The sequence below is a fragment of the Tursiops truncatus genome, chromosome 9 (assembly GCF_011762595.2).
Source record: "Tursiops truncatus isolate mTurTru1 chromosome 9, mTurTru1.mat.Y, whole genome shotgun sequence".
In the NCBI taxonomy this organism is placed as follows: Eukaryota; Metazoa; Chordata; class Mammalia; order Artiodactyla; family Delphinidae; genus Tursiops; species Tursiops truncatus.
The window spans coordinates 77,496,179-77,520,743 of record NC_047042.1 but is presented as its reverse complement, the minus strand read 5'-3'; the positions used below and the strand labels follow the sequence as shown (position 1 = coordinate 77,520,743).

The 24,565-nt window shown below is 37.5% G+C and overlaps 1 protein-coding gene across 15 annotated transcripts in view; it reads left to right on the top strand.

Moving 5' to 3' along the window:
• CADPS2 (calcium dependent secretion activator 2) overlaps positions 1–24,565 on the top strand; it is a 485,983-nt gene that overhangs the window by 354,435 nt on the left and 106,983 nt on the right. For 13 of the 15 annotated variants that reach the window (XR_012334053.1, XM_073809879.1, XM_073809876.1 and 10 more), the window contains 3 exons: positions 5,470–5,533; positions 8,945–9,068; positions 11,140–11,160. Coding sequence is in view for 14 of the 15 variants with exons in the window: in XM_073809879.1 (XP_073665980.1) it covers positions 5,470–5,533; positions 8,945–9,068; positions 11,140–11,160 (209 nt within the window). In the remaining variant the exon portion in view is untranslated. The remainder of the gene's footprint in view (positions 1–5,469; positions 5,534–8,944; positions 9,069–11,139; positions 11,161–24,565) is intronic. The other 2 variants (XM_033863193.2, XM_033863192.2) reach the window with 1 other exon arrangement.

The following is a 24,565-nucleotide window of genomic DNA, read 5'->3' as shown; positions in this document are numbered from 1 at the left end:
ATGCTGAAATACAAAGAATCAAGAATCAGAATGGCTTCTCAACACTGATTTATTCTACAGTAATTTACTGAGTGCCTACTATGTGTCGGGCAGTGAACAAAATTTTTAAAAAGATCCTTTTCTTCTGCAGCTTTCATTTTGATGTGAGGAGCAGTACTGATACCCAGAAAACAATGCATCAGTGGCTTCACAATTTTGAGGAAAGATTATTTCCAACCTAGAATTCTACACTAGTAAACGTCTCCATTAAGGGTAATGGTAGAATAATGATATTTTCAGGCATACTGGACATCAAAAAATGTGCTTCCCATATTCCCTTTCTGGGGAATGCAATTTACCAAGACAAAGGAGAAAACAAAGAGGGAGAGTTAAGATCCCTGCGACAGGAAATCAACATGAGAGAGGAGGGAATCTTCGTAGTGGTAGCTAATAGAGACCCCAAAGTGGCAACTGAGCCTAGAGAGGAAATAGTTCTAACCAGAGCAGGTCAGAAAATTCTTCAAGTAGATCAAATTGACAAAACACTGAGATATTTTAACATATTGAGAGAAGTTTCACCCACTTGGAATAGAGTTTGGAATTATATTAATTGTGTTAGAGCTTGGAATTGTATTAGATTAAGTACATAATAAAAAGAAGAAATTAAAACAAATATAGCAAAGTATTATAAACAAAATAGTGACACTAGAAAGTAATCATATTGGATACATTTCAGTTATCTAGGACATTTATGTAATTAATGTAGATACTGAATTTCGGTCTAACACACAAAAGTGATGTAACTGCATTAAGGGAAGGAGGAACAGAAATTATGTCTAGGGTGGTGGAAAGTGGTCTTAAAAAAAAAAAAGCAACTTATGTCCAAGATGGAGTAATGGGATGATATTTACCCTCCCACCTGAAACAATTTTTTAAAAGACAAAATATGTGGGAAAAAAAATGCTTTTCAAGATATTAAACATAAGACAATAACAGTAATTCCTGAGAGATGGAAAACAATGGATAAGCCCTTTAATTGCCCCAGCTTACTGACAGCACAGTGTTTCTAGATCATGGTCCAGGGAGGAGGAATCTGGGTGGATCCCCGTGGACACCCTGACTTGAGGAGACAGAGCTGAGAGTCCATGGAGGGTAAGGCCTGAGTTTTCAACTCCAAGTTCTAAAGGAGAGAGCAAAGAGACCTACAAGTAATATTTGCTGAGGGTCCTCCTGGCGTCTTCAACTAAGTATTGATCTGTGCATGGATGTGAGGAAACTATTCAAAGTTGGGCAAAGAACTATGTGAAAGGATTACAGGGGTTTCTTTACACAGGGCTAAGAGTAATTCCAGTTTTCAATATCTAGAGTGGAAACCTAATTCATGAGCATCAGGTAGAATACAGAAGGTTTTGCCTCAGTAGTGGAAAAAAATTAGTCCTAGAATAAACACTGTCATGGTCTCTCCTAATGAGGCTTAAAACCAAGATTCATATGAATCAAACTATTTTCAAGTAATTTAACTGCATTCCAGAACAAAATTCAAGAATATTTAAAGAAATACAAGTGTTCAGCCTCCAAGAAGGTAAAATAACAATGTCTAGCATCCAGTCAAAATTTTCTAGGCATACAAAGAAGTAGTAAAATACGACCAATGAAGAGAAAAAAAACAAGCAAAAGTGAAAATGACAGGGAAGACAGAATTAGTAAACAGTAGTATCAAAATAATTATTATTACCACATGTCATATGTTTAACCTGTTAAGGGCATCATGGAAAACCTACAACTAACATCATACTTAATAGTAAAAAAGTAGGAAAGACTGAATGTTTTCCACCTACAGTGAAAAACAAGGCAAGACTATCTACTCAAAAATCAATAATCAAGGTAGTGTAGTATAGAGAGTCCAGTAATAGACTCACATACATATGGTCAGTTTTCAACAAATGTACAGGTAATTTGCGAAGTATACTTTATTCAACAAGTGGTGCTGGAACTATTGGATATCCAAATGTAAAATAAAATCCTGGATCCGTACCTCACACTTGATCCAAAATTTAACTCAAGATGGATAGACATGGAAAACAGAAAATCTCTGTGTCCTTGGACTAAGCACAGATGCTTAAATAAAACACCAAAATCGTGATTCATAAATGGAAAAATATTACTTCCAACTTCATCAACATTAAGAACTTTTGATCTTCCAAAGACATTATAAGGGAATCTCAGAATGGGAGAAAATATTTTCACAATACATATCCCACAAAAGACTTCTATCTAGAATATATAAATTTATTTATTTATTTTTTGGCCACACTGCATAACTTGCAGGATCTCAGGTCCCCGACCAGGGATTGAACCTGGGCCGCAGCAGTTAAAGCCCAGAATCCTAACCAATAGGCCACCAGGGAACTCCCTATAAATAACTCTTAAAACAATAAGAAATAAAACAGCCCAATAAAAAGTTGTTTTGACAGATATTTCACTAAAGATATATGATGGTGAAAAGGCATATGAAAAGATGCTCAACATCATTACTCTTTAGGGAAACATAAACTAAAGCCACAGTGATTGATAGGAATATAAAATGGTACAACTCATTTTGTAAAACAGTTTGCAGTTTTTAAAAATTTAAACACCTAACGTATGACCCAACTATTCCACTCTTAGGTATTTCCCCAAGAGAAATGGAAGCATACATCCACACAAAGACTTTAATATGAATATTTATACCAGCATTATTCATAATAGCCCAAATATGAAGACAAGTCAGATGACCGTCAACAAGGAATGGATAAAAAAATGTATTAGAATACTTCTGAGAAATGAAAAGGAATGAATTGTTGATACATTGCAATAGCATGAAAGAATATCGAAACAGCTATGCTGAGAGAAATCAGACCCAAAAAAGTTCAATACTGTATGATTCCTCTTACATGAAATTATAGGAAAACACAAACTAATCTAAATGACAGTAAATCAGTAGTTGCCTGGGCCCCACGAGTCGGGAGGAATCATTTGAGGGGCATGAATATGTATATTGCCTTGATTGTAGTGATGGTTTCACAGGTGTATACATATGTCAAAACTTATCAGATTGTATACTTTAAATCTGTGTAGTTCATTGTATGCCACTTACACCTCTAAATCTATTTTTTTTTAAAAAGCTAAGAACTCGTCTTCCATAGTGGAAAATTAGTAGGATAATATCTAAAACTGGAAAATCAAGAATTTGAAATATTATCACGTAGGTTAGGGATATGACATTTAAATACCAAAAGAATCAGCTAAAAGTTAAAAACATTTTTTTCTCCAGAAATTACTTGGGAAATGGGGGTGGAACTGACATAAAGGATTTACGTTTTTCATAAAAATCCCCTTAGGAAAAGTTCCCTTTCAGACTATGTGCATATATAACTGATAAAAACAGATACTGTATTTAACATTTTAATTTAAAATTCAAAGAAAACCAGTTTAATCATTGGACAGGTCTATGCAGGCTCACTTATCTGTGTAATTAATTGACTAAAGTGAAAATCAGCGTGACTTTGATTTATTCAGATTAGGTATTAAACTTGGTTGAATTTTATTTGTTAATTGAGTGTTTTTCACTTTGCTTAGCTATTACAGAGCTATCCAAGTGGTAAAAACCCAAAATATTTATCCTGAAAGGCAGAACAAAATGATTCCCTTCTTTTAAAACTTGTTTTGTGAAGATTAATTAAGCTTCTGTGTAGTTATTTTCTGTATTTTATTGATTCAGGATTACTCGTACTCTGTAAATGTGTTGAATTATTTACACATCATGGGCAGCTAATGCTAATTCAGAGCATACCCAGTGGGACCTCAAAGCCCTGAAATGCTAAATGTAATCTGGGGATCAGTAACATTCCATTCATAAAATGTGTCACCCATAGGTTAATGGAAATAAACAATAGGAAAGACAATGGGTGGATTATGCAGAAACACTGAAAAGATTTAAGCAGGAGGAGGGGACTACAAGAACCCAATTTGTGTTTTATTTAAACGTGGATTAAGGTTTATGGTATACAAAATGACTAAAGCTACTTTACTAATTTGCTAATGCTCTAAAAAGCACCACTGTGCAGGAAAAACTCTTATCAAAATAAATTGGTCATGTTTTTTTATGTATGGGCGGGGGGAGGTAGTAGGGGGGGATGCATAGAGGCAAGATTAAGTGAAGAAAAGTTTTAACAGTAAATGGAATGATAAACAGTGCTCTGAAGAAAAACATGAGGGGCTAGATTTATAAGACACTTATTTGCATTTATCTGACGCGAATGGAAGTTTCGCAAAACTAAAAGCTGATCCGAATATAAATTCAGCTACTGCTTTGTGAGGAATCCATCTTTCTCTTTCTCTTTAAAATTAGGTCCAGTAAAGTTTCTCTTTAAAATTTGGTCCTGTAAAAGAACGTGAGCTTAAACTATATGTGCTTTTGAGGGAAACCTCTTCAAATTACAGTGTGGAAAAAAAGAATTTCTTTGTAATTATGTCTTAGAAAATACGTCTACTTAGTCCTTGGATAATGGCAAAAGCCATGGAAATAAGTAAACTTTTCAAGTTATTAGTTTGAAGATGTCTAAGAGCAAAATGTCAGTCCGCGACAGCCCAGCTGCCTGTGTAGCACTTCATCTTGGGGCTGAGGCACCGGTCAGGGAGGCTTTGCTGAACCTGGTTGAACAAGCGAGGCGCACCCGCAGGATGAAGTGGCCCTGACATTCTGTACTCTCTAAGTGGAAAGTGACCTGAAGAGGGACCCTCTTGTAAAGAGCAGTAAACCTGTCACCACCATGTGGCAGCTAACTTTTGAGGGGCCTACGCACCCTCCCAGCTCTGACCCTGATTTCAGAATACCTGCCCTCCAGTTGTTGGTGTGTACTAGGAATACATGGGACTAGAAATACTTTGGATAAATGACTGCGGGCAATAGAGCTGCAGAAGGGTTACGTGAGGGGATGGGGAGGTTGGAGAGCTAGACACCAGCAGAGACAGGCAAATGTAAGGACAGGAGGGAGCCGGAACCTTGCTTCTCCTAGAAGTTATGTATGCAGTGTGTGTTTCCATCTTAAATCGCACATAAATATAGGAGGAAATAGGGGGAATCGTTTCATTTTATCATAGAGCTTGAATAACAGCACCTTAAACAAGAAATTAGTAGGAAATGCATTTTAAGTTTCTCTTTACTTATAGGACCCTAGAGATTCCTTTTTGATTACTGTATTTTTGTACATGTATCATCGAAACTTGAGAACCTTTTTCATCACAGTTTATACCTTTACTGTTTAAGACATTTGAATCATGGGACTAGGTAAATTTCAGCATTTAAAAATTTCCTGCATGGGTCAATGCCCTTTTAACCACTTTTTACAAATGTTCTCCAATAACACCAAGTTATAGAAGAGGGAATTATTTAGCAGTCTTGGATATTAAATGTTTGACTTTTTTGTTCCTCCTTTTTTTTTTTTAAAGATACTGTTTTCCCTTTGGACGACCTGAAGGTGCACTGAAAGCTACACTTTCATTACTTGAAAGGGTATGTTTGAACATTACTTTTTAAGTACTATTTGCATTCTCAATGGCTGTGTATTTCAGTGTTGAACTAGGCAGATGGTCCCATTCCTCATGAGTGTGGTGTCACCTGAGTCTGTTGCATTTCATCAGTTTCTCACTTTTTCTTGCTACATTCAAATTCTTCTATATCCTGCTTTTCCTCTCCAAAGCCTTTCTGAAGCCTACCACTGCCATCCTATGCTGAGTTAGGGTTAAAGTTACCATCTTTTTGGTAGTATCCATTTTTCCCACCTCTTTTTTTTCCCCTCCTTATTTCAGATAAGTACAATTATCTGTTTTTCAGACTTTACAGTTGTCTTTTATTATCCCCCTGACTTATTTGTACTTCTGTCTGTCATATCCCTCATACCTATAAGAGTTTAACATTTAATATTCACAAACATATAATTTCTTTCATTCTAAGTTTATCTCAGAATTTATTTCAGTTCAATTTGTGTTACTTTGAAAGAATTCATGAATTACAGAAATTGATGATTATAGAAGTCATGAAATTATAGAAATATACAAAAAGTAAATAGCAAATAAGGTGTTATACCCATGCTAGAAATCATTTATTAATGAAAGTCTCTTCTCCACTGCTGTTTTTGTGGTAGATTAAGTGTAAAGGGGGAGGGGGGGTGTGGGAGGAAGGTCCAAGGGGGGGGGATATATGTATACAAATAGCTGTTTCACTTCGTTGTACAGCAGAAACTAGTACAACATTGTAAAGCAATTCTACCCCAAACTATACCCCAATAAAAAAAAAAGGGAAGTATCCTTTCACCTGTCTATAAAACTATTCATGTGCTAGTTGGAACCTAACAGCTTAAGTAATGTGAACAAGTTTTATTCCTTATCTGTGTTAAAAAGAATATCTAGGGATCATCTCTATCTCTTGATTTGATTATTCTGGTCCTGATTTGTTGACTTTAAGCACTTGGCTCTTGTTGATTTTTCTGCCCAAGGAATTGCAGATAATATATTATTTATTCGCACCTCTGAAAAGCAAAAAGGGGAGACATTGTTCAGTGATTTAAGGATTTGGGAGAGGAGGGCTAGAACTGATGACTAAAGTGAGATCTTTGGATTATAGATTGGTTTTATCTATATATCCCTGTCTTATCCTTGATTACTGTGAATGGTGTGATAGAAATATTATTGTCATAATTATCTGTTTTATTAGAATTTTTATAATATTAAAAGCTGCAAGTAACTCAGGCTTTTCAGAGTTTTCATTTCATCCTATCCATTAAGGTATGATCAATGAGATAAAAATCCTTAAAGGCAGCTTTGCTTTTTGGAACGGCATCCCATCTTGGGTACCTAGTACAGCCTCTCTATATGCTGGTTTCCATGGCAGAGCTCCCATCCTCCCCCCGGCAGGGAAGAGTTAGTAACAGAAGAGATGCCCTCGTGCCCTGTACTGACAGGTGGCAGGATGAACAGTGACCTTTATTCCAGTTACAGTAACTAATCATGTCTCTTGCTGAATTGAAAGAGAAATGGTAAGGGCTATTTCTTCATTTTCATGTCTCTGTACTTACTGAAATCTTAGAAAAATAAAATCTACATGTGAATTCTTGATACAAATGGTATCTTGGAAGAACTTGGGGCGGAAACATGAAACAAATTGTGTGTCTCCCTTTTTGCACTTGCTAGCCCTTTATCTGTGCTTCTCCAGGAAAGGGGATTTAGTTTCCCCACACACACTTCAAATGAAGTGTCCAGCTCCTAGATACTGTGAAATATTGCCTGATTTCAACCCTAGACTCACCTCTGTAATAGATACAGACATTCTGATTTTAACAGCTATTTCTGTTATTTGAAAGTTTGGCACCATGGGAAAGCTTAATAGTAAAATTAATCTTAAATTTTAGTAATAATCACCTTAAAAATGATAGTGCCTGTTAATGCTTATATTTTTTTACTCTAAACACAAGGATTTTTCTGGCAATAAAAAGTCTAAAGTGCAGTTCTAATTAAAGTGCCAAATATACATCAGTGTTGAAGATTTTTAATGTGAAAATATAAAGAAAAATTTAATTTGTTAGGGGAGGAAATCTTTAAGTGATAAAGTTTGCTGTTTTCAGAAGGAAACCTTGTCTGACAGAATGAAAATATGTTGTCAAGGATCACCAGTGCTAGAATGACTGAATGAATTTGAGATTATAGAATACGTAGTGCAGGGCTTCCCTGGTGGCGCAGTGGTTGAGAGTCCGCCTGCCGATGCAGGGGACACGGGTTCGTGCCCCGGTCCGGGAAGATCCCACATGCCGCGGAGCGGCTGGGCCCGTGAGTCATGGCCGCTGAGCCTGCGCGTCCAGAGCCTGTGCTCTGCAACGGGAGAGGCCACAACAGTGAGAGGCCCGTGTACCACAAAAAAAAAAAAAAAATACGTAGTGCAGAGGCTGATCGAAATAGAATGAAGTAACAAACCATGAAATGGATGTCTTCATGTTCTTTCAATATTTCTTTCAAAGTAAAAGACTAATAGGATAGTCAGAACACTTACAAAAGTATTGTCTTCTTTATGTTAAGATTTTGCTATACCTGTATATTGTAGAATTTGAATGTAAGCAAAGCACGGAAAGCCACATCAATTATATGGAAAATAGCGTTTGACTAATTGTATAATCAAAACTTACTGTGAGCAGTTTTATCACTAGGAAAGTTTTAAGGAAAATTATCAATGAGTAACTAGAAAAGTACTTAAATACATTATATTTTGAATTCTGGATACAATTGTATTTTCCATTTGCCAATAGTAATACTTTTAAGTGAAAAATCCAAAAACACAATTTAGGAACCCAACAGAAAATAATCCGTTTTTTGTTTTTTTTTTAATTTCAGAAAGTTTTCCTTGTGTTTTAACATTTGATACTCCATTCATTTCACTAAGACAAAGAAGTTCCCCCTATCCCCAGCAGATCAAAATAACTAAAGTATAATTAGTGAGAGTAGTGGTCTTGATTTTTATAAAGCCCATAAATGATGCTTATTTTAATGGAATTTATGTTTTCATATATATTGCTCAAAAGATTTAAAGCTTTTAAATCAGGGATATGCAAGGTAAACTTTATTACAAAGTATCCTAAGGACTGTAATCCTCCTTTGAAACAGCTGCTCTAGTGGCGTTGTGGGTCCCTGGAGGAAAAGTGACAGTCACACTGAATGGTGGCTTGGGCAAGGGAGGTTTTGATGTGCCTAAATGATGCTTAGACAGGCGGAGCCAAGACTGGGAGAAATTACTTCCCGGTTGTGGAGTGCTGACTCATCACCTCCCCCAGTGTTACCTAGGACCCCTTCCTACCAATAGGTCTAGGGCAATTTGTGTACTTGTGTTTTAATATGTTATGCCGTCTCTCTCTCCCTCTCTCTCTCTCTCTCTCTCTAGGTTTTAATGAAAGATATTGCCACTCCCATACCAGCGGAAGAGGTGAAAAAAGTGGTCAGAAAATGTCTTGAGAGAGCTGCCTTGATCAATTACACGAGACTCACAGAATATGCCAAGATAGAAGGTCAGTGCAGTGAGCAATTGCCGAAATGGCAGTGAGAGCCAACATTGCCTATTAACTGCATTTTCTGTGAGAAGTCCTTTCCTTTCTTGAACAAACCTGTGCCATGGCAAAGGGAAATGTCTCATTAAAATCTCAGCTGGTGAACTGAAGAGCTTTTTCCTATTCATTGCCTTAATATGCCTCCTGGGACTCTGCTTGAATGAAAGACCCAGGATTCATGCTTAAGTTGTCCTTTGTTCTTACTTTGAGTTTTGAAGATACCAAAACGTGTTTTCATGGGTTGTATTTTTTGACATTACAGTAAGTATGTCTAACATTTAAACTATGGGCAGTGTATTCTTTCCTGATCAGTAACAGTGTAGTATTATTTTATTTTATTTTTGGTTCTGCAGCATCTCTCAGAGAAAGCGGAAACTTGTTGATTGTCGTGAGGGCTGAAATAAACTGATAGAATTTCCTGCAACTTTTAATTGCTTACAATATATTGAGGCATTTGTAAGATTAGCTCTCTTGAGAGGACTGTGCATTTTTTCTCTTTCTTCAGGTTTTATTCATTAAGGATAATTATTTTATTCATTTAAGGTTTAAGATAACTTAGAAATACATAGATTGAAATTTGTGGCAAAGTCACACAATCAGCTTTTATCTGACAATCCTTTGACTGATATAATTAAAAGTAATAGAAATGACCTCAGGTTCTTTAATTATCATAAAACTAGCTTGTGTAATACATGTAGCATTAACTTAGGGAGGAAAAAAGTTTATAGTGTTAAATACTTATCTCTAAAAATAAAAAGTAAATCATCTGTTAGAAAAAATTTAGTAACTTTTAATATAAAATTGTATTTAATGAATTATAAATTTATTAATGAGTTGATACTGTGATAGATTCATCAAAATTGGGACAATGAAAAAGATGATTATAATTGGCTGTGTTATATCCTTTTTTCTCTCCAAATCTGATCAAGCTTTCTAACAAGCACGTGATAGCCAGCCTCCTGAGTGATTAACAAAAAAGCCATCCCATCACTATAGCAACCAATATTATATCACGAGAGTAACAACATGAAACCTCCTTAGATACCAGTTTAACATCATTAATTATGATATCATGTTGTGTTAAAGCAGAAGCAATGAATATTAGGTCATTTGGGGAAAGTGGAAGATAAACAGATTGGTTTTCACGTTTTGAATACTCCTTCAAACAATGTTCATGTTTTGGGAATATTGGGTATTGTGAACGTGGATTGAAAGAATTGATATAAAAATAGACATATGAAAACCTTTCAACTCTGGCAAAGAGAAAAAATTGTAGGCAACCTGAGTAAACACAATATCGTTTTATCTAAATATTATGAATGCACTCCAAAAAACTATGAGAATCCTTTTGGTCTTAACTATTTTAGTTACTTTTGACCATTACCTTATCCAACAATACTGAAAAGATATGCAGTATATTTTTTGTTTTATCTCTGTATTTATTTTCTAGTTGTAGAATCCATTTTAATATGGACAAATGAAGAACTTTCTTTTATTTGTACACAGCCATGGGCTCCTCTCATTAATCAGCTAGATAAACCCGTTAACAATGGTGATCAGAAAGGAATAGTTATTCTTCTGGATCACACACAAAAACAAGTCTGTGTTAGAGAAAAGCCTAAAAGAGGACCCAATGGAGAGTGAGCAGGGAACTCTCCCACCTCTTCCTTTCTGGAGTCACCCCCTCTCTTATCTCGAGTCCAGTGTGAGAACATTCTAGAAAAAGGATCCTAGAAATCTAGTCAGGTAGGACTGCTGAGCAGTCTCTTTTCAAAAAAAAAATAAAGTGCATACTTACTAGATAAGAAAAGCTTTTATCCTTTTCATTTTCTCCCTTCTCCCCCTTTTTTTATATCTTAAAAAATAAAATGCTTTGTTTTATGCTCAGGCTCAGACCAAGACCAAAGTCGACTTTAAGTTAGAAATAGGAAATGGGCTACTTTTCTTTGCTTGATTGGTCTTTTACGTTACGTGAGTGAGCAACACATGTAGAGTTTGTTTTTCTCCTAAATTCTCTTCTCTTGTGTTTTAGGCCCAGCAGAAAAGGAAACAGGTAATTAACGTTTGTACATGCATGTGTCATTATTTCTAATGTGGCGGTGTTGTGTTTTGATATGGATGAATAGCTCTTTCCTTTTCAGGGCTCCTGTTAGATCACTTTGACTAAGATACTGAAAAGACTTTGACTTTATTGGAACTGTTGCTAATGCTTTGTATGGAAAATATAGACCATTTATCTCTACAAAAGTTCAGCAATGTTTTTTTGATATGAATTCAAAGCAAAACACCTGAGGCTGTATTAATGTTATGCATTAGGTTTTAACCACGTACACTAATCTTATTTGGAAGCTGTTGCCAATATTTGAAGGACTCTTAGAACTAGAAAAGAGGACCATCTTTCTTTTATCACTCCTGGAAGATAACCCGAGAGTAAAAATGCATAAATGCTATTAAGTAAAAAGTAAGCAGCTCTTAACTTTGAAAGTTGTTAATCATAGTAATGAGCAGAGGTTATAAAATCCCATTCTCAAGAAATTGCTAGGAAAGAGTTCTTCTCTGGGTCTCTGAGATTTTAAAGATTTTGTTACTTTTGTGTGTGTGTGCGCGCACACCACTTATCACAGTTGTAATTAATTTATGTATGTATTTATTTTTGTCTGCGTTGGGTCTTCGTTGCTGCGCACAGGCTTTCTCTAGGTGTGGCGAGCGGGGGCTACTCTTCATTGTGGTATGCGGGCTTCTCATTGCGGTGGCTTCTCGTTGCGGAGCACGGGCTCTAGGCGTGCAGGCTTCAGTAGTTGTGGCTCACAGGCTCTAGAGTGCAGGCTCAGTAGTTGTGACGCACGGGCTTAGTTGCTCCGCGGTGTGTGGGATCCTCCCGGACCAGGGCTCGAACATGCATCCCCTGCATTGGCGGGCGGATCTTAACCACTGCACCACCAGGGAAGTCCCACAGTTGTAATTAATTTAATTAATGGGCCATTATGTATTCATCCTGTCCATCTCCGCTTCAGCCTCTTGCAGGCAGGGTCTCTACTGAACTTGTTCACTGTTGTATCTCCAGCACCCAGCACTGTGCCCATGACACAAAGTAGGTACTTAGTAGTTGGAAAGAGACAAGAGGTCCATTAGTTAAGTTCCATTTGAAATCAGTGGCATGAGAGACAAGTGATGAACCTTTCTAATCTGAGTTTTCTCATCTTAGTCAAATTTTGCATGCAGTCTTATGGACAAGTTTGTTTGGGTTGTTTTTAACTGAAGTCTTCCATTAAGGATGCTATTTCTTTTGTCCGACCTTCACTTCTTTCCCAGTATTTGACCTCAAAAAGTGTCAGGAACAAAACACTCAGAGCCAGGAAAAGGGGAAAGAACACACCTACAATGATCGCTGAAGTGCACTTTAGAAAGAAAAGATGAATTAGAAAAAAATATTACCATCCCCTTTTATGACAGCCCGCTGTGAGAGCAGCAGCCCCATGATCTTTAACAAACTTTTTCAAAACCTCGTATAGCATCTTATCTCCCACATTTCTGTTGTAAAAATAGTTTTTATATAACTTTCAGACAAGAAGTCTAGGGTTGTTAGTGGTTTTCCCACTTGCCATAGAGTAAATAAGTCAGCCAACTGGGACTGGAGTCAGGTGTCCTGATCCCCAGCCTACAGAGACTACACTCCTGTCCCTGTGAAATAGGAAGGGGCCACCATATGCCATGACGAGGATGGAGCAGAGGCAGTTGCCCTGCTTGTGACAGTTGCTGTCCGCTGTGTACAGCACTTCCAACCAGATGAAAGGCTTCCCTTCACTTGTGTTTAACACCGTACCATGGCTCAACTGTCTAGGCTGCAGACTCTGGGAAAAATACTTTTTAAAAGTCAAATGCTTGTATAGAAAAGAGAAAAAAATCAGTATAGCCTCAGTAATTTAAGTGAATCGAAGGGAAAGCTACCCTCCATTGAAGACTTCTGAAGTAACAGAAGAGAGGTTTTTAAGAAATGTCGTTACATTCCTTTAGTTGTATTTGGTTGCCAGTTAACAGGGTTACCTAGTAAATGTTCTTGCAGGTGATTTTAAAAGTGAGTAAAAATGAGAATATCAATTGCATGTGTAAGAGCTTAAATGCTTGATAAGACTTTGAAACAGTACTCTCTTGAGCCTTATAATCATTATCCCCCGTTAGTTTGTTCCACATAGAGAAGAGGAAAATTTGGCTCAAGGTTTGTCATCATGTTGTCGTCTGTTGACCTGCCTGTTGCCCCAGAGGTTTTTCATTTACACTGCTTCAGGAGTTCCTTAAACAACTCTTCAAAACAGATATTTTACAGAAGAGGTAACTAAGACTTCAGAAAAAGGCGGTAACTGGCACAAGGTTGTGCTGCTATTAAAATTCAGCAGACCTGAGATTCGCACCCATGTTCCTCGGACACCAGAGGGCTCCTCTCCCCCTGGCTGCCCTGCCTCCAAGGCTGTCTGATCCAAAGTCGTGGCATTTTCAGATAAACCCCTCACACACATCACAAAAGCCAAGGGTTAATATTGGTAGCGTCTCTTTTTCCAAAAATAATATTTATTTAATAATAGGAGCAAACACTTACATGCCAGGCACTATTGTAAGCACTTTACATGTATCTGTTTATTCTTTACAACAAGGCTTTACAGTAAATACTACTATTATTATTCCTTTTTTAGTAAACCAAAGCAGAGAGGTTATTATCTACCAGCCAGTCTCTGGTCACATAGCTAGTAAGTGGGAGATTAGAACCCACTGTCTACCTATTAAGATATCTTCTTATTTTCCTATGTCTTCCCTCCTCTCCATTCTTGGCAAGCTTGCATAGTTCAATTTGCACTCAGTTAAAATTCACGGACATTTAAAAAGGAGTCTGGAACAGTGCTGCACATAGAAATATGATGAAAGCCATATATGTAACTTGAAAAAAAAATTGTAGTCACATTAAAGAGGTAAAAAGAAATACGTGGAATTAATTTTATGCATATAGCTTATTTAACCCAATATACCCAAAATATCATCATTTTAAAATGTATTCAGTATACACAACTATTGAGATATTTTACATTATTTTTTTCCTATGTCTTTGAAATCCAATGGGCATCTCCCTCTCCCAGCACATCTCCATTAGAAGTAGCCCCGTTTCAAGTACTCATCCACCACATGTGGCTCGTGGCTGCTGAATTGGACAACACAGGTGTCTGGTTGGAAGGCTAAGAGCTGAACTCCAGAAACTGACTCTTTATTTTCCCGGACACATGTTAAGTGTCGGGTGTTGAACGTGATTAAAATGTGCAGCCTCCCCAACCCCGAATGTCTCTTCCCTTTCCCTGCTTTATTTTTCTCCATAGCCCATTTGATCTAACACACAAGATAGTTCTTTCACCCAGCTATTGTCCTAGAACGTTAGCCCCACAAGGGCAGGGCTTATGTATTTCAAAACTGCTGTATCTCCAGTGCCAAGAAAAGTGCCTGGTGCGGTGTTACTCGATAAGTACTTCATTGAATAAACGATTGAGTTAATGGCCCAGAGAGTGATCAGGCTCTTTACAGCAGAGAGAACATCTGTAAGCTGGCAGGTTGGCTTGCAAAAGATCATTCAAACCAATCACTGAATAATTAACAATATAGAGCAAAAACTAACCGCTAAAAAATAACAAGGTTGGAACAATTAAACCAGAATTTCATGCCCTTTACAATGGTGTAGTGTGGGAGTGAGGAGGCACTGACTCTGGATCACAGACGCCAGAAGTTATAGACAGCAGCTGTATTAATGATAGGTAAGAATCTAACCTGTTTCCGTTGTTTCTATAATTCAGCGTGTTGCTCAGTTTGACTCATAGTTCTCGTCTATCCTTGGGAATTCTTCAGATTCTCCACTGGCAGCACAAATTTGCAGAATAAAGGAATTTTACAACTCTGTAATAGATGAAATAAAACAGATGACCTCTCTCTAAATGCCTTCTTTCCTTCTTGGGAATTATTCACATGTGTTTTATGAGAACAGATAGTCCATTTTAAGAACTTGAAACTTTTAGAAAGCAATTTTTTTTTTTTAATTTTAAGAAAAGTTTGAGATTTACACTGTTGTGAAATCAGCTACTTTTCTTCTTTGGTTTAATTTTATCCCTAACTTTTTATGTAATAGTAAGATTATTTTTATTTATAATCCAAGGTTCAAAATGATACTGAAACTTTATGTTTCTCATTGTATTTTTCTTAAATCACATACCTTGTTGATGCAGATTAGCTGTTACTTTTAAAGAAGAATCCATTCTTTAATTCACGGAATTTTTTATGGACAAGAATAACTCTAAAACATCTAATAACAGTCCCTGTCTTCTCCTGAAAACTACATAACATACTGTGACTTACGATAAAAGAGGGAGACCACTCCTTAGAGCTTGCCTTGACCTGAGATCTTTTATGTAAATTTGGTACCTAAGCTTCTTGTGAATCTCGAAACGTGGAGGTGCCCTAAACAAAAGGTAGCATGGAATGAACAGGCAGAGGCTTTGTGCAGTGATGATCTCCCTGGGCCCTCTGGTTGCCAGGTTCCCAGGTCTAACCCCCAGTGCTTTCATTTTCAAAGTCTCAGTTGAACAGAACAGAGATGCTTTCCCAGAGGGCCACGCTGCTTGCTTGCTTTGAGTGGAGAAGTTGCACTGTGGCCATCCTTACGTCATTAGGATGTGTTTGCCATCTGGGTGGCATTTTAAGTTAGCACTTCATTGTCAGAGTGTAGCGATAAATAATAAATAAGTGAAATCTGTTCTACTGAAGGACGTGTGTGCACAGAAATGAGTGTGTAAACCGCACAGTTGATGAAAATGCTTTTTGTTAATGAATAATTTCATATTAATATTTCTAGGATAACTTAGCAGTGTACTCTCATAAAAGTTTTTTGAGTTTCCTTATAAATTTGATTCTTAAATTTTTTGAGTATTATATGTTACCATGAATTCAGGCTACAATGCCTAAGTAATAGACCTGAAATTTTGCACTCCCATAGCACTGGCAACACTTTGCAGGAGGTAATTTGTATACTAAAAGAAACAGGGCCCTCACCTTAGAAATGATAAAACAAAATGAAAGAACTGAAGAATTTCTGTCCAGCCTATTTGGACAGTGTGGCTTGGACTCTGGGACTTAGGCCTGAAAGTAAAACCTCTGTGACCATTTCTGCTTCGGATGATTTCACCTAATGATTTAGGGACAAATTGATAGATACGATTTCCAGCTCTAAAACAAAGAGAATGACCTATTGTCTTTTTATTTAAAATATTTGAGAACATCATATAAATCTGTAAAGTTTTTTCTTTTTTTAGTTTGTAAGGCAATATGTGCATATACAGTAAAAACTCATTGCTTGAGCTACCCTGACTTAGCATCTGTGATTACCTGGATAGGATCAAATTAAGATTTATTTTTGCACTATATACAAAGAAAAGCTGTGAGTAGTTTTCAGATGGTCAATGAACTATTTAAGTTACCTAAGAAGATAATTGTTTTCTTTTTTTTTTTTTTTTTTTTTTACGGTACGCGGGCCTCTCACTGTTGTGGTCTCTCCCATTGCGGAGCGCAGGCTCAGCGGCCACGGCTTGCGGGCCCAGCCGCTCCGCAGCATGTGGGCTCTTCCCGGACCGGGGCACGAACCCACGTCCCCTGCATCGGCAGGCGGACTCTCAACCACTGCGCCACCAGGGAAGCCCGATAATTGTTTTCTGATAACCATAAATTACTTTGATTCTATCACCGAGTAGGATACAATTGAAATGCTAATTTTAAACTATTTTTATCAGCATGTTCTTCTCAATATATTGAATAAGATGTCTTTCACATCTCCTTGCCACACCATTAGCCTTATTCTATATAATGTATGTGCCAGAAAGTATTCAAACCATATTCTCTTTTAAGTACTACGTAAGTAATATGAATTCACTTTGGCTATTTCCACATCTGATCTGGAAGAATGAGGATTTCTGGTACATTTGCCCCAACTTCTCTCCCACCAACTCGCTAGCCCCTCAAGATAAGAACCCCGCACTATATAATTTGTGTTCTTGTCAGTTAGTCAGCTCATGACAACGTTGACAGATTCATCCCCATGTATCCAAAGCTGGTTTGGGAATATAACAAGCAGGAGTTGCAGGGATTATTGATTAGAAAAGGCAAGTAAAGGCGTGATTTGCTTATGTCTGACAGAGCTTTCAAGCTCTGTATGTACCTTCTGTCAGCTTAGGACAGAGGACAAGAGTGTGGTGCAGTTGCTCAGTAGCTCTCGGCACACTCAGGTCACTAACCAACTAAGTGAAAAGTCAAATGAAGAGACGAGGTGCACCCTTGTACACCAGTGGCAACCTGATGGCAGTGCTTTCAGCACTCCTGGGACCTCTGCACCCACTTTAGTGACCAAAGGACGAGGGTTCTGTCAGCTCCAAAGCATGGAGACATTTAAAGACACTTAGGTCTCTCTCCTCTAAAATTAGTTCTGGGTCTGCATTCCTCCAACATCCTTGCTGACTGATCTTCGTTTGATTCTGGAAAGCGTTAGTATGTGTTACTCTGTCTAAAACAACTGCTAGCCTTCTGTCCTGCTGCCCTCTACTTTTGGCTTTCTGTCCCTTATACTGGGGTTAATATTACCAGTGCCGAGTGATTTGTAATGCCATGAGATCGTTTGCGACCCAAATGAGCAGAACTTTTCCTTGATCCACAGTCTCTTTGTCAATGAGTCATCCATCATTTCTCTCCATTTTTATGTCATTCTATTTTGAGTGTGAATTACAATAGATAAGAACGACCTCACTCAGAGACAGTTGTAGCTAATTCCACATATAAAAAAAATGAAAACTTGATTCAATCTTGAACAGTGTTCTCCTTCCGGATCAGGCTATAATAGGAACTTGAGCTTAAGTTTAAATGACACCTAAGTTAAAGGTTATTTAAGGGCAGACACTTCCTTTCAATCTTGTAAAGTGCATAGTAAGCCTCAGCTTTCCAGCTCTGTACCTTCCAACTTCCTGTTATTTATACTCACCTGTGTCTTCTCTTCTGCATCATCAGGGGATGAGGTATCTTCCTCTTCAAGGCCAACGTGTCCACCTATCATGTTGACCCCAATTCCACTTACCTCTTTCCGGATGTATTTTACTGCATTATATATCTCTTCTTTCTCCTGTGGCTTGTACCTCTGTCTTCTTTTGCATGTTTCCCTTCCATTTATAATCATGGTATCTCCCTAAATAATGCCTTATCTTGAGCTCTACACCTCCTTTCAGCTGCCATCCAAAAAGCAGGCTATACTCTCACCTTCGTTGTACTCACCTTCACTCCACTTCGCCCAAAGAAGTTTGGCTTCCAATCTCACCAGTCTGTCCTGTGGGGAGTTAGTTACACTAGCCTGGAGCATGGCTGGTCAGAAGGAGAGCGGAAGGGAGGAAAACTTTTAAATTCTGCTCCTGCCTCCCCACTACATTGCCTTGAGATGTCCAACTCCTTATCTTTTGTCATTGGAATTGGTAGCAGTAGGTCAGGTGGTGTCTGTGGTATTATCAAAACAGGGCCTCAGCTGTGCTGCAGTGAGATGTTGATGAAGATAGGAAAGGGCTGAGCCACACCTGCTCATCCCTTCACTCCTCTACATCCAAACCCTGTAGCCTGGTGAATTACAGGACTGTTGACCAAGTGCTGTTGCTTTGAATCTAACAAATTAATGGTGAATCCCTGTCCACAGGAGTTGTCTAATGACTTAGTAGGAAAAGGAAATTATCAGTGTTGGTTCTGTGTTGCCTGGAACTCTCTGCTCCAAAGCTTAAGCTTCTGTCTTTTCGAAGTCCCTGCAAAGGACACAAGCCTGCCCATCATCCCATTCTTTGTGCCTCCAAATGATCGTGAGCTCTCAAACTAAAATTACTAGACTCCTAAGGAGTGCAGCTCTTAGTAAAGACGATAGGTGATATGTACCACCTGGAACTGATGGAGCAAGAATTTAAATTGAGCATAATACTCTCAAGGTGATACAGGAGGATGCTAGCTTGTCCCTTCTTGCTGCAGGGACAAGAAGTCGTGAAAAACCAAGTGGAAATATTGGGTATGAAAATAATATGGTTGTAAGAAAAACAGGATACAGGATGAATATAGCTGAAGAACTTGATAGTGACCTAGGAGATCAGAATGGGGGCTGCAGGGAAGGAGAAATAAGTAGACAATACAAAAGGAAAGCTAAGTGATATGGAGAATAGAAATAGAGTAAGACAGACTTCCATCAGACTGGTTAAGAAAAAGATGCAGATAAATATACTATGAAAGAGAAAAAGTAACTAGAGACACAAAACAAAATAATAGAGTATTGTGAACCAATACAAAATTGAAAGTCTCAAAAAACTGTATATTGGTAAAGTCAGCACAAAAAACAAAACTCAAGTAGGCCAATAAATTTTAAAGAAATTGAAATAGTTGTCAAAGATCTCCCATCCCCAAATTCCTAGACCCAGTTGTTTTAGGAGGTAAGTTCTACCAAACTTTTAAGGAACAAATAATTCCTATCCAAAATAGGTTCAGTAAAATGGGAAGTGAGGGGAGTTCATTTCATGAAGCAGGTATAATCATGATTCCCAAATCTGATCAAGACAATAGAATAAGAGAGAAATAGGGCTTCCCTGGTGGCACAGTGGTTAAGAATCCACCTGCCAATGCAGGGGACATGGGTTCAAGCCCTGATCCGGGAAAATCCCACGTGCCACGGGGCAACTAAGCCTGCAGGCCACAACTACTGAGCCTGTGTGCCACACTAGTGAAGCCCACGTGCCTAGAGCCTGTGCTCTGCAACAAGAGAAGCCACCGCAGTGAAAAGCCTGTGTGCCGCAACGAAGAGTAGCCCCCGCTCGGTGCAACTAGAGAAAGCCCACGCACAGCAACGAAGACCCAACGCAGCCAAAAATAAGTAAAATTTTTTAAAAAGAATTATTATAGGTCCATTTCATTATAAGCATCTATGCAAAATTCCTAGATATGATATTAGCTCACAAAATCCAACAGTGTATTTGTAAAATAATATATCATAGTCAATGGGATTTGTTCCAAGACTATCAAAGTGATTCAACATCAAAAAACTAAAAAACTTAAAGATCAAATGATCTCAATAGATTTTTTTTTTTTTTTTTTTTTTTTGCGGTACGCGGGCCTCTCACTGTTGTGGCCTCTCCCATTGCGGAGCACAGGCTCCGGACGCGCAGGCTCAGCGGCCATGGCTCACGGGCCCAGCCGCTCCGGGGCATGTGGGATCTTCCCGGACAGGGGCACGAACCCGTGTCCCCTGCATTGGCAGGCAGACTCTCAACCACTGCGCCACCAGGGAAGCCCCTCGATAGATATTTTTAAAAGGGTGAAACAGTTTAACACTTAGCCATAAAATAAAAAATAAAAAAAATAGACTGTTAGCCTAGATAGACTTCCTTAGCTTTATAAAATCCATATAGGAAAAGACCTACAGTGAATATTTAATGAAGAAAGTTTAAAGGCATTCTCTAGGATTAGGAACAAGACAAGTACATAAACTTTCATTTTTCACAGTACTGAGAGTCTCAGACTCTACATAAAATGAATGAAAAAAAGGTGAATCAAAAGAGTGGAAAGAGAGGAGATAAAACCATCATTGTTTGCAGATGAAATGATCATCTCCCTAGAATACTCTACAGGATCTAAATAGAGCCTATTAGATACAAAAGTTCAGCAAGGTTGTAAAGCCAGCCTGTTAAAATCAATAGCCCTTCTCTACATCAGAGGTCCACAAACTTTTCAGTTTCAGGACCCATCACACTCTTAAAAATTAACACAGATCCCAAAGAGCTTTTGTTTATGTAGGTTATATCTACCAATATTTACCATACTAGAAATAAATTTATAAAATGTCATTGTTTAAAAATAAATATAAACTCATTACTTGTCAACATAAAACATTTTTATGAAAGAAAAAATTTCCAAAACAAACAAAAAACTATGTAGTGAGAAGTTTACAGTGTTTTACCTTTTCGGACATCTCTTTAATGGTTTCCCTAATAGAAAACAACTAGATTCTCATACCTGCTCTGCATTCAGTCTATTGCAATATATTATTTTGGTTAAGACATGAAAAACAAATCTGGGCTTATATGTAGTTGAAAAGGGAGGAATATTTTAGAAAACTTTTCAGATAATTGTGGGTTTTCTTCTTTGATATTATACCAAAACTCGGCAACTGGAAGTTTGTTACAGTTTAATTGAAACGTGAAGTCTGAAAGTACATCAATGAACTTTTCATGCTATTACATTAAATTCCACTGGTTTATCATGTATTTTGAATAGATCTTTCACCGTGCATAATTTTTAACATTATGTATTGATTATTTGAAAAATATGCAGTGAATTGCAATCTTCTTAATGTTAACAAATATTATGTAATATCAAAAAATCACCCTTGTGAATATCACCCCGACTCATCAGAAGAGTCTTAAAGTATTAGGAAGCTGTCAAGCTCCTGACAGATACAAGTTTTCTAAAATTCTACTTTTCCTTAAAAGCTCCCATTTTATCATTGGCAACAGATACTATCTATTGTTTCCTTAAAGTGAGAGGTTTACTTCATTTTTCAGAAAGTGTCTACCAAACTTCCAAGTCTGAATAACCATACTTTGCCAGTAGTCAAGTGGTTCTCTGTGAAAGAAAACAAAAAGCAATTAGCTCAGCCCTGGACTCAAACAGTCACACAAACAATTTTCCTTGAGATAGTCATCATACTTCAGTACACAAAAGTGCTTTATGCAAATTTCTCATTTTGTCACAGATGATACTTTTTTAAATGTATACTCAAGCGCAGAGATTCAATGAAATTAATAATTTTTTACTCTTTCCTCAAGGACATTCTTATGTAAAACCAGCTGTTTTTCTTGAGTGAATGGTGATAAAGAATACGTGATGAGTATAATTTAGCACCATAACCTTGATTCATGCTGAGGTAACAGTTTTACCCACTAGTGCTTTTGCATCATTACTGTAAATGTCAACAGAATTTAAAAGGCAAAACATCTTATTATGAAAGTACTTTTGACTATGCAGGCCCCCAAAAGGTCTTAGAGATCCACAGTGGTCCATGGACCACACTCAGAAACACTATTCTGCACCATCATTCAACTAGATAGATAGATAGATAGATAGATAAGGTACCTTTCATAGTAACCACCAAACTATAAGGCATCCAAGAGTTAACTTAGGCAGATTATACAAAACTTCCTAGACCTCTATAAAAAAAACTTTGAAATTCAAATAAAGATCACAGAGAGTAATGTAAATAGATGTAGAAACAGTTCATGCCCTTAAGAGAGATGACTTAATAATATATAAACTCTCCCCCCAAATTAATCTATAAAATCACTGCAATGTCCATCAGAATTCCAGGGTTTTTTTTTTTAATTTGATAAAGTTACTTCAAAATTTAAGTAAAAGAATAAAGGATACTGGAAAACTATATCACCTTAAGGAAAAAATAAAACAGTGTGGAGATTTGCCTTGCCAGATACTAAGACAAATTACAAAGCCATCACCAAAGCCCAGGATCAGGCAGATACTCAGAAGAGGAATGCAGAGACAGAGTCATGTATAAATGGGAGACTGATACGCTTCATCGAGAATAAAGTGGGACCACAAATCAGTATGGAAGGATGGGCTGTTTCAGAGATGTTAGAAAGAAGGGCTCACTAAATGGATTAAAATAAACTGAAGCCCTCTCTGATAAAAACGTGGTCTCCAGAGAGACCTCAAAGTATTGAAGAAAACATCTATCACTATAAATGCATCATTACTCTTTATTGTAACTATCTTCAACTAATAATATTTTTACCTTTTCACATCCTCAGTTTTCTAAGTGTCCAATTTACTTACTTCATTTTCTACATAGAATTGTCAACCAACCATTTATGCTTGAAAAAAATACTTCACACTCTGAAATGAAAGCTCCATGAACCACATTGACTCTCAGAGTTTCAGAAGAAGATGTAAAATAATGAGGTAAATGCACAAGATATTGTATCAGGAGGACTTACTTAATTAAGTATATCCCAGATTCCTCAGGATCTGGAAAAATTATATTCTTCCAAAAGCTTCTCTTGTGTGAACATTTGCCTTCTGCAAAAATTCTTAAAACATAAGCACCTCCTGAGAAAACCAAACGTTTATGTAATATCTCTTTCAGTTTGTTCCTTACTGAGAACTGTTCCCTCAGCCATGATCTGTAACACTCTGAACAGCTCTTGCTAGAATCCTATCTCCTTCCTCTGAAGATGCATGGAAATCTCATTACAAGTGTTCAACACCTGTTCCCTAAAAGGTCTCAGAAATGATGTCAGGTTATTCAGCTCACTTGACAGTGTGTCATGTATTTTTTGTGTTTTTGTTTTATTTTTACTTTTATATGGAATGTGATTCACAGATAAATGCAGTCTTGAAATAGCAAGCTTTCCTCCTTTCATGAGCAATTCTGTAGAATTTATCATTCTCTAAATCCAGGGTTTGAAACCAACTGATTGATGACCCTCTTATTTATTTACTAACACATGTCAACAGGTAACCAAGTGACATGCAGCAGTGTGGCTTCTGCAGCACCTTGTTAATCCGAGTAGTTTAGATGTATTAAAAAGTCTTTTCACTTGGACAAAACGAGAGTAATGCAAACTGACAGATTTCACCTCTTTATTTCTCAACAGAGTTTGTAAGTACTCAAAGCCTAGACAGATGACTAGTTTGGGAAATTAGGGAGATTTCTTATAGACCAGAGCGAAGTGGACGTAGAGCTTCAAGCACTCAATTTAAAGACCTAATTGAATAATTTGTAATGCCGGATTTTTTTCAAAAGGGAAACCTATAAAATATCCCTGAGGCATCATCGGTGCATACACACACATTCACAGTGGCAGGCAGACCCACGATGTTAAAACCAACCATAGAAATACTCAGGAAGTCACCAAGCCCAACCCTCCTCTCTACACTTGGTCTTTACACTTGTCCAGCTAGGAGACTTTCTCCAAATCTTGGCATCAAATACTTTATCACCATTAATGCATGAGCTGGCTGCCCTAACAGATCTTGATTATGTGTCAAAGGAATCAAAGACATATGTACAGACGTCAAGATCTTTTGACTAATTTCTTAGCACCCAAGGCTACAAATCTTCAAATTATCTCTTTCATATTGTAGTTGCTGTGTCTGGGAAACTTCTCGTTTCTTCTCCTTCAGCTTGCTACCCAGCTGGCAAGCCTCTGGAGTGCCTTTCCCCTTAATCACTGCTCATTCCTGAACAAACCATCTTCACCTCCATTGCCTCACTGGATCCTGCTTGCCTAACCCCCACTGTTCACAGGCAGACTTTATCCCTGAGAATGGAAAAAAGAGCGTAAGTGGCAGGAGAAGTGTAAGTG